This window comes from Symphalangus syndactylus, chromosome 4 (assembly GCF_028878055.3).
Source record: "Symphalangus syndactylus isolate Jambi chromosome 4, NHGRI_mSymSyn1-v2.1_pri, whole genome shotgun sequence".
Taxonomy (NCBI): Eukaryota; Metazoa; Chordata; class Mammalia; order Primates; family Hylobatidae; genus Symphalangus; species Symphalangus syndactylus.
In genome coordinates, this window is record NC_072426.2 from 51,337,520 (window position 1) to 51,347,218 (window position 9,699).

General features: G+C 43.8%; 1 protein-coding gene across 2 annotated transcripts; it reads right to left on the reverse strand.

The window, feature by feature from the left end:
- Nucleotides 1-3,606: 3,606 nt before the first annotated feature.
- SPRY1 (sprouty RTK signaling antagonist 1) lies at nucleotides 3,607-9,037 on the reverse strand. Of its 2 annotated transcripts, none has more exons than XM_055274644.2 (2): nucleotides 8,880-9,037; nucleotides 3,607-5,821 (listed from the first exon to the last, which is right to left on the reverse strand). In XM_055274644.2, exon 2 carries the CDS (start codon nucleotides 5,764-5,766, stop codon nucleotides 4,807-4,809), a length of 960 nt encoding a protein of 319 aa, XP_055130619.1. In that variant the 5' UTR covers nucleotides 5,767-5,821; nucleotides 8,880-9,037; the 3' UTR covers nucleotides 3,607-4,806. The 2 variants fall into 2 exon arrangements, with proteins under 2 accessions (XP_055130619.1, XP_055130620.1); XM_055274645.2 differs by lacking the exon at nucleotides 8,880-9,037 and adding an exon at nucleotides 7,563-8,662.
- Nucleotides 9,038-9,699: the final 662 nt, after the last annotated feature.

Below are 9,699 nucleotides of genomic sequence, written 5' to 3' on the forward strand. Positions count from 1 at the left end.
TGCTTGTGGTCCCCGCTACTTCACAGGGTCCCCGCTACTTCACAGGCTGAGGCAGGGGAGGATTGCTTGAGCCTAGGAGGTTGAGGCTGCAGTGAGTGGTGATCAAGCCACTGCTGCACTCCAACCTCGGTGACAGATCGAGACCTAATCCCAAAAAGCAAACAAACAAGAAATGAAGAAAATCCTGTGTCAGATGAAAGAGTTCAGGCTCTACCCTAGCTAAAACACGAACAGTTCTCAAGCCATGACTTTGTACATCCTCAAAATGAAGACAGTGAGCTACATAAATCAGTTCCAAAGTTGCCTGATACAATCACCCAAAAAGCTTTTTGAAAATAATGAATACCAGGCCCCCACCCCCGGAGATTATTCTAATACAGGTCTGAGCTATGACACACACTTGTGAATTTTTAATTTTTAAACTAGATAACTATTTCTTTTCATACATGATTGAGAAACATTAAGATAAACTCTGAGATATATTTCTAGTTCTAGAATTCTACTGTATACAGAATGCCCCTATGAGGTGTTCAATAATAGCAAAATGGCTTAGTAATAATCTGAGAGACTACTGTAAGAATCAATAGCTATCAGGTAAGTATATACATGGCTATTTTGATTATAGCTAATCAGTGAAGTAATGGAAAAAACAACCATCCAACCAGCGATTGGCCAAAAGGACTTAAAGTTTTGTTTTCAACATATTTAAAAACATCAACACTCTTGCCAATTAAAATGTATGGTGAGAGTTTAGGATGAGAACTGCTTTTAGACACTTTTCCAGTTTGTTTCAATATTTCAATATATTTCAAAAGGGATTGTTTTTTAATATGAGATCTCTATAGATATCGATAGTCTGCTACGAAATACACCTCTCCATTAAAAAAAGAAAAGATTTAGGAAAAATTGATAATTTCAAAAATTTAATCCTCTGGAAATTAATCACCTGAGTCTGGTTCCATTATCGATTTTAGGATAAAAACATAGTTTTTAACTTATTTTTCACTTTAAAGACCACTGTTTTTAAAGCTTTAATTTTTATTTTTTAGTAATAATGGAAATATTTTGTGGTTTAAATTTTGGAAACCATGTAATTATAATCCTACATTTGCAGATTCACTTTAGGTCTTCACACACAAAAAAGTCTACTTTTTCACATTCCATTTTTTTCTGCTAGGTTACATTTTATAAACTCGGTAAACAGGAAACTACTCAATTACAAAAGTCCTGTGTTGGTTTATTCACTATTACACTATCTAAATAAGGCTTGTTTGAAATGAAAAAATTGGCAGGCAGAAAATATACTGGAAAGGAACCAGGTTAACAAAAACATCCATTCTGTCAAGCTGTACTAGTTGGGGAAGAGGGACAAATGTGTGGAATAAAAAGGTTAGCCCATCTATTTGGCATGTTGTGTTTCATTCAACAGTATTAAATAAGTGGCAGAGGCATTGTAAATTTCAGCTGATGCTTTCAAAGTCTTAGCACTTTAAAATGATGATTAGCATTAGGTTCAAGAGCCTAGGGCCCATAAGCTCTTGCGAGAACACACTCTTATATTTCTTCTTCCTAGGTTTAAACCATCACAAAGGAGGAAGTTTCGAATCAAAGTGTTTATGCTCTGCCACCTGACAAGCCTCTTTTAGAAATCTGAACGTCTAACCAATCACTCCTTCCAAGTATAGACTTGCCATTATGCCAGACTTCATACAGTCTTCGAAGCAGCAGACCACCATCTTAGTATTTTTCATGTATTCTGCATATATATAGCCAGAAGTTAAAACTCCACAGCATACTTCGTTCTCATAAAAGTTATAAATTTCTTTCAGTAAAAGCTACTGCTTCTTAGTCTGGTTATTACAGCTAAAGACAGCTCTTAACTCCAACTAATTATACTAAGGTTCTAAATAATACCGGAAAAAAAAATCCACAGAGTATTTTGAAGAAGTCTGTGTTTATATACTTCATTAAGAAGCCACATCTCAGTGAAAATACTCTATAAATATGAAAGGACCAGTGATAACATCACATAACTTGAGTATCAGACGAAAACACTGAAGTTCACATTTTTAAATGCTACAGATTATGAAGTAGCCTCCAAAACACAACTATTCACTTTTAAAAATCCTCCTGCTTTCAAAGCATAAAGGAAATATTTGATGGATTAAATATCACATTGCCAACTAATAGGTTTAGCGGCTTGATGGAAAAGGACTAAAACAAGTTTCTACCAATTATACCTTGTCTATATAAAACAAAGTCAAAGCCTATTTACAAAGAACAAATACGTACTCTTAAACTAACAGCCAAACCATCCATGAATAATGACCAAAACAAAAAGCTGGATAAGAGCTTTGATAACCTGGGTTCAAATTATGTCAATATCTTATTCTCAAATGCAAAGAATTATTTTCAAATGCAGATAATGACTGACATATCACTTCGTCTTAGGGAGTTAGTGAGACTGAGGACTCACATGAATAAAATTTTATCAAACTAGGCCGGGCGCGGTGGCTCACGCTTGTAATCCCAGCACTTTGGGAGGCCGAGGCGGGCGGATCACGAGGTCAGGAGATGGAGACCACGGTGAAACCCCGTCTCTACTAAAAATACAAAAAATTAGCCGGGCGTCGTGGTGGGCGCCTGTAGTCCCAGCTACTCAGAGAGGCTGAGGCAGGAGAATGGCGTGAACCCAGGAGGCGGAGCTTGCAGTGAGCCGAGATCGCGCCACTGCACTCCAGCCTGGGCGACAGAGCGAGACTCCGTCTCAAAAAAAAAAAAAAAAAAAAATTTTATCAAACTTAAAAACGGTGTATTCTGAGGACTCAAATGACCAAATATTTTATCAGACCCAAAGATTCCAGCTATGTAGTGGTTTCACCAGCCTAAAAAATAAGATTTAAAATACTTACTTTTTCTACATAAAATTTTAGGCCCTCAGATTTCTAATTGCACAGGACTTGATGAGGTGTAATTTGGTCAGGCCACATTAGACTTATGAAACAAGTGAAAAGACAGGGACAGGAATGTTTTTGAAATCTCTCTGATACTGTGAATTATTCCCTTGGTAACTTCTAGATGCTTTATTAAAGTGACAGTACCCGAGACTCCTAGCATATCTACAGAACTATGTTCATTAAGTCTAGCTGATAAATCTAACTTTTTATTAACTTAAGAGTTAGGATAAACATTTAAAAAAGCTTCTACTGTAGATATGCCCCATTTCAAGAAACTATAATATACACAAAACCTCAAGCTTACAAAATAGTCAAAGTAGGAAGAGACTATATTACAAAAAATTTTTACTGTATAAAATGACTCACTTGAGCATTTGTTAAAAGATAATTTGGATCACAAAATTTTGATTAATGCACTTTCCAGGAAATAATAGGTCGGCGCAAAAGTAACTGTGTTTTTGCCATTAAAGATGGCCCAAAACTGCAATTACTTTTGCACCAAATTATCTAGTTCATAATTTGGGCTCACCTACGTCTAGATTCACCATCTATAGGGAAAGAAGTAAAATGGGTGTGTAAGAAGAAAAAGCCAAAGCAAATAAGCAAAAATCATCATAATAGTACAGACTAATAAATGAAGAAATCGAGAGACAGTTTCATTAATTAATATATTTTCTGCATTATAGTTAACATATGTACTTTCTTCGTGTCACCTTATTTTCCGTTAAGTATTGATATTTTGTTATATTCAGACATGAGTACATTTCAACAGTCTTTTGCAATAAATACCATAAAATAATAGAGATTCGCATAATAAATATTCTTTACAATAAAAAAGTTTAACAGACTTTTTGTCTTAAAAATAGTCAGAATTCAACTTTGTGATTTATACATAAAATATACAAAAAGCACCACAATTTGTGGTTAAGGCAAGGAAAACACAGAAGAGATTAGAATTACTCAGCTGTTAACTATCCAAGGGGCCAAAAGGACCATTAAGGAGCCAAGATCACTTTAGGCAGCATAGTTCTGTGACACCTATAGATTGATCAGCTATAAATATCAACTTGAGTGATCCAAATGCCCTCAATGACAACAAAAATTTGGTGAGAAGCATGGGGTGAAGAAGGAAGGTTGTTGAGTCCTTCACAAATACAAAGCCTAGAGTGAAGATGGGCAAGGTCCAACCAATATATCTCCAATGTGAAGATTTACATTGTAAAGCGAATCTAAAATTACATAGAAAGAAAAAATGCACTTGGCATCTCCAGAGTAAGACAACAACAAAACCGAGGGGAAAGAACCTTGAAGGACAAGAAGGAGAGGGCAGTGGTTAAAGGAAAATTTTTACGTTATAGCAAAAAATATATCCCCCATGCTACTTAAGGGGCCAATGCTAGAAAGATAGCCCTAACTGGAGACAGATTTAATACATAGCTTATTTAAGCAATTAAACAGTTGCTTTTTAAAAAACCAATTTCCCTGCTCCCACAGTACCCAATCAAAACAACTCTAAATCACTGTAGTCTGGGTGTGGGTGTATGTTCATGTATACAACTTTAGAAAGTTGCTTGCAGAACAAAAAGGCTACACAAAAGCCTACTGGCTCTCAATACCCTCTCAAGTGGATGGCAGAGGCTCTTGTTTTAAGTGGGAGCCAGGTGCAGTTTCCCAGTCCACTCTTGCTGAAGATCATCCATGAGGAAAGAGAAAAATCCATGAGTCAGATCTTGGGAACAGGGGAAGAGAAGGTGGGAAACAGGGAAAAATTCTAAAGAAAAGAAAAGAAAAAAAAAACAGCCCCAACTTGAAAGCTAGAAGTTCAGGAGGTACAACCCACCTCCAAAAATCATGATGGTTTACCCTGACCCCGGGAGGGGCAGCTCTCCAGCTTACAATAGACAGTGTTGGAGTTCTTACATCTGCACCCTGGGCGATGGATCCAGTCATAACACCTCCTGCACAGCTTCAGGCATCCTTTAGCAGGAGGATAACAGAGTAAGCAAGGTAAAAATAAAGACATGGCTCCCATACAAAGGTATCTAGAGCAGCAGTGTGACTGTGAACAGGAGCAAGGATTATCTGAATAGGAATCCCCTTCGTCGTCATTGGAGCAGTGGTAGAAGATGCCCTTGACTAAGCACATGCAGGTTCCATATTCCACCATGCTCTCAGCAGAGCAAAGGCACTGCCGGTTACAGGCCAAACAGGATGGCAGGGTCCTGGGAGCCGTGCATTCTCCACACTTGCACTTCCCACACTGTTCACAAATGAACTTGTGCTGTGTCAGGTCCTCTTTCAAGGAACCCTTCAAGTCATCCACAATCAGTTGCTTGGGCTGGGTCCGGATTGCCCTTTCAGACCTATGACCAGGGACTGGTCTGGTTGGTGGTGACCTTCCTAACAGTCCCTGTTCAGAAGAGGCACTGCTGTTGCTCCCAGAGCTGGCTGCACTTCCAGTGCTGGTCGATCTGCTCAAAATGGGGCCCCTGGCATTACTTGCGAGTACTGCATGTCCCAGGTGGCTTGTGTGTCTGTGCTCGTAGTTATTATTCACATTAATTGGTATGATTTCATGAGTCCTTTCATGCTTTTCTTGTCTTGGTGCTGTCCGAGGAGCAGGTCTTTTCACCACTGAAGGCCCTTCTGTGTATTCATTGCTGCCTCTTATGGCCTTGATCTGGTCTAAGGACAAAATAGCAGCAGGCTGAATCTCTCTCTCATACTCTAATCTGTGACGGCTATCCAAAGAAGGCTGCTGGATCACAACTAATGAACTGCCACTGCCATGTTGATTTTGGGGATCCATGTGTAGTGATCTCGAGTTCTGGCAATCAGTGGAAACCTGGCATGCATCTGAAATCCTAAAACGAAATCAAAGATGAAAAAAACACAGAAAATAAATGACAGGAAGCAATTTTTGGGTGGGGGGGGGATCCTGTCAAGTCACAAATTGCCTAAACAGCCTAGTAATGACCTCCTTCAACAGTGGATTACAATGATGCTGGGGTCCTGGTCAGAGTCCAATTCCAGGAGAGGCTGGGGACCACATCATAGAGGAAGACTATAAACAAGAGACCCCATGCCATGAACAAGTTTTTCCAACTTTTAAGAAGCAGAATCAAGAGGAAGTAATGCCTTCCTGTTTGTGAATCCAATAATTAAAATGGAGCATGCCTTCGCAGGGAATACTGAGTATAAGCAGGAGAATAACTCTCATCTAAAGAAACCTCAGTTATCAACTTATAGGTGGCTTCCATAAAGGAAAATGTCTACGCTTTAAGAAATTGAGAATGGCTTTGGTGCTACAGCCTTTTTGTTGTGTGCTGTTATATGCATTAGATTAATGATGAAAAAAATTAAGGCATTAAAAAAATTGAGACTCTAAACTCAAATGAAATCACAAAATAATACGTAATTTTCTGTATAAATCAGAATTTTAAAACTATCTTATTATTCATCTATGAGATGCAAAAATAAATCTATCAGGTACACAACGGTTCTTGGTGTTTTGGAACTACAAACACACACACACAAGACTCAGTGTATAATCCAGTCAATGATATAACAGTACTCATATTTGAAATCCTGAGAGGATTTTTTTAAGCTGAAGGGCTCACTCACAAAACAAGTTTTATGCACAAATAAGCGTGAGGCCTTTAACGCAGTGTAGGGAAATCCTGGCAGTTTTAATTATCTGTATTTCCTGATTTAAAAATCTGTATTTACATGATAGACCCTGATTTTCAAAAGCGCTGCCAACTCTGATTCAATGTGCTTCTTGTAACAAAATCAGCACACTAATATCCAGATAAAAATAAGCAGTTGTGTTTCCATACTAATACTAAATTATTTCTAATTTATAATGTGTTCTTCACAAACTACTGAAGATAAAAGTTTCTGCTTTCAGTGGTGAACTGGAGTATTTTTCACACAAATTCCTTCTAAAGTCTACAGAGTCGACCCAATTCAAGAAGGAAAAGAAAAAGAAATGTCCATTCTCCACTACCAACTTGAGGCAAAAAACATGGTTTAAGGAATAACGCAGAAAGTTCATTTCCTGTATTTCCTAAACTAATGTCTCTAAACTATGTCTTACATGTTAACTTCTTGGAGCTCCCCCCGTTTTCACAACTCAGCTCTCTCAAGTTTCTACTTTATTCTACCTTCCTTGCGCATGAGGAGTAACACATTCATAACCTGCGGGGATTTAGTCTCGGAGTCTTCAACATCTAATCCTGACTCCTGCACAATTATTCCTCTTCTTCAAGAACTTCTAAACTCAGTGCTTTCAAAGCAAAAGGTAGCTAAAAGTACTAAGTCAGATTCCACACGAAACACAAAACCGTAGAGGATTTGAATAGTGTAACCCAAAACACCAGGCACAACTTTAATTTGCATTTCCAATGATAGTTCTAACAAACTTCATACTGGCTGGGAAATGAAGCTGCCAGACAAAAAAATTAAAAGCAAAGAAAATTCGCCACCTCCGATCCGAAGAAAAGCCCATTTTCAAGCAGTGACAATCTTGGACAAGCCCCAAACACGCTCACACGCGCTCGGCACACTGCCTTCCCCAAGAAAACGCAAATGGAAGTAGAATACCTTTTCGGACAATCCCATCACCACACTAAGGATCACCGTGGATTTCCAACACACTTTTTGCGTGGCCCACCAAGGTTTCTGACAAATCTCGAAGAGCCTTCAGCGTCCACGCGGGCGCCCAAAGCAAGCCCACGGTCTGGCTGACCCTAAGCAAGGATTTGTCTATACTTTAAAGGAAAAGCTGGGTTCACCGAGGGCCGGGGAGAAAGAAGACAGCGCAGGGGCGGCCACATTTTAAGTTACCACGGTGGAGCTGCGCCCTCTGCAATCCGCACTGAATAAATAGTTGACGGAGGAAGGAAAAGGAAAAAGTTATGAATGAAAACAAGTTCTCTCTCCCTCTCTCTCTCTGGTAGGAGGAGGGGAGGAGGCTGAGGTTACCATGAGCTCAGGAGGGCGGACTTCTCCACTTTTTTTTTTTTTTTGAGACGGAGTCTCACTTTGTCTCCCAGGCTGGAGTGCAGTGGCGACCTTGGCTCACTGCAAACTCCCCCTCCCGGGTTCAAACGATTCTCCTGCCTCAGTCTCTCGAGTAGCTGGGGCTACAGTCGCGCGCCACCACGGCCGGCTAATTTTTGCATTTTTAGTAAAGACTGGGTTTCGTCATGTTGGTCGGGCTGGTCTCGAACTCCTGACCTCAGGTGATAAGCGCGCCTCAGCCTCCCCAAGTGCTGGGATTACAGGCGTGAGCCACCGCGCCCGGCCGGCTTCCCCACTTTTAAAGTGGCAGTGCCCTCTCCCCTCCCCTCCCCTGTCTTTGCACTGAGCTCCAAACAAGAAGAAAGTTGCGGCTAGCTTTGGGGCTGCCTAATTCTATCGAGGGCGTAACCGGCGAATTCCGGAGATGTGCCTACACACACACACACACACACACACACACACACACACACAGCCTTTGTCGTCCCCCTGCTTGAGGCATACTCCTCCAAAGAGGGCCCCCGGGGACATCCCCAGAGCCGCCTGGAATCCCCCTTGGGCGTGAAGGGCTCTCCGAGAGGACAACCTGGGCCACCGCGCCGCCGCTCCGGGTAATCGGGGATGGAGAAGACCCTGTCTTGTTACGTTCCGCAGCCGCGGACCGTGGCCCACCCCGCCACCCAACCTTGAGCCCCCAGAAGCCGCGGCCCCCAGGGGGCAGGGAGCAGCGGGAGGGGCAGCGCCGCGCGAGGTCGTCCCTCCCCTCTCCTCCCCTCCCCTCCCCTCCTGGAGTCCAGGCTTGGGCAGCAGCGCCGCCGAGTCCGCACCTGCCGCGCCGAGCGAGCCCCGCCCGCGCGCCTACCACCCCGCGGGCCGAGGGCGGCCGCCGCACACACTCACCTAGGCCGAAGCGGTGGCCGGGGGCCAAGCCGTGCGACCCGGCCCAGGTCCTGGTGCGGGCGGCGGCGTGCACGCGCCGCATCAACCGCGGCGGGGAGAGCGAGGCGGCATCGCGGGAGCTGGAGCGCCTCGGCCCGCGGCCTCCCCCGCCCCCGCCGTCACCCGCCAGGAGCGCTCCCCGCGGCCCCCTTCCGGCTGCGGAGGGCAGTTCTTCGGCGGCTCCGCTCGGCCGGGCCCGGACCTCTCACGGCTGGTGCTCGCCGGGCGGCTCAGTAACATCCACCTCCGGAGGTCTTCTCCTGCAGCCCCTTTCCAAGAACCAGTTACAAATCCTTTCAAGGAAGGCTCTCCAAGTCTCAGAAAAACAAGTAGGGGAGTGGCGGAGAGTCGAGTGCGTGACGGGCCAGCTGACGGCACAGTGTGCTCAGAGAACTATCTCGGGTTCTGGTCGCTCCTCGCGGGGAACGAAGGAAGGGATGGCGGCCTCCTGACGAGCGAAAAATCCACGTCACGGGCGTTAGAGACTCCGCAGCGCCCAGGTCGGGGCCCGAAACGGCGTCTGCGGGCGGGTCACGGAGCCGCGCAGTACCCCGGCGAGACCTCGGAGCACGCGCCTGCCAGGCAGAGGCCGCCGCGGCCGGGAGGGAGGAGGGGGATTTTTTTACCCTTTTTTTTTTAGCGGGGAGGAGTGAAGAGAGTGAGGTTTGGGGATCCTTCTCGGAGAGAGAAAGGCGGGCGTCGTCCCTTGTCCCCCGCGCAGGCCGAGGCGCTTTGCCGATCCCGCACGTTGGGCAAGTGGGGGCACAGCGTCCCCGGGCAC

What these genes read in the sequence shown, in the direction of transcription:
- SPRY1 (XM_055274644.2), bottom strand. Translation starts at nt 5,766, where the DNA reads ATGGATCCCCAAAATCAACATGGCAGTGGCAGTTCATTAGTTGTGATC.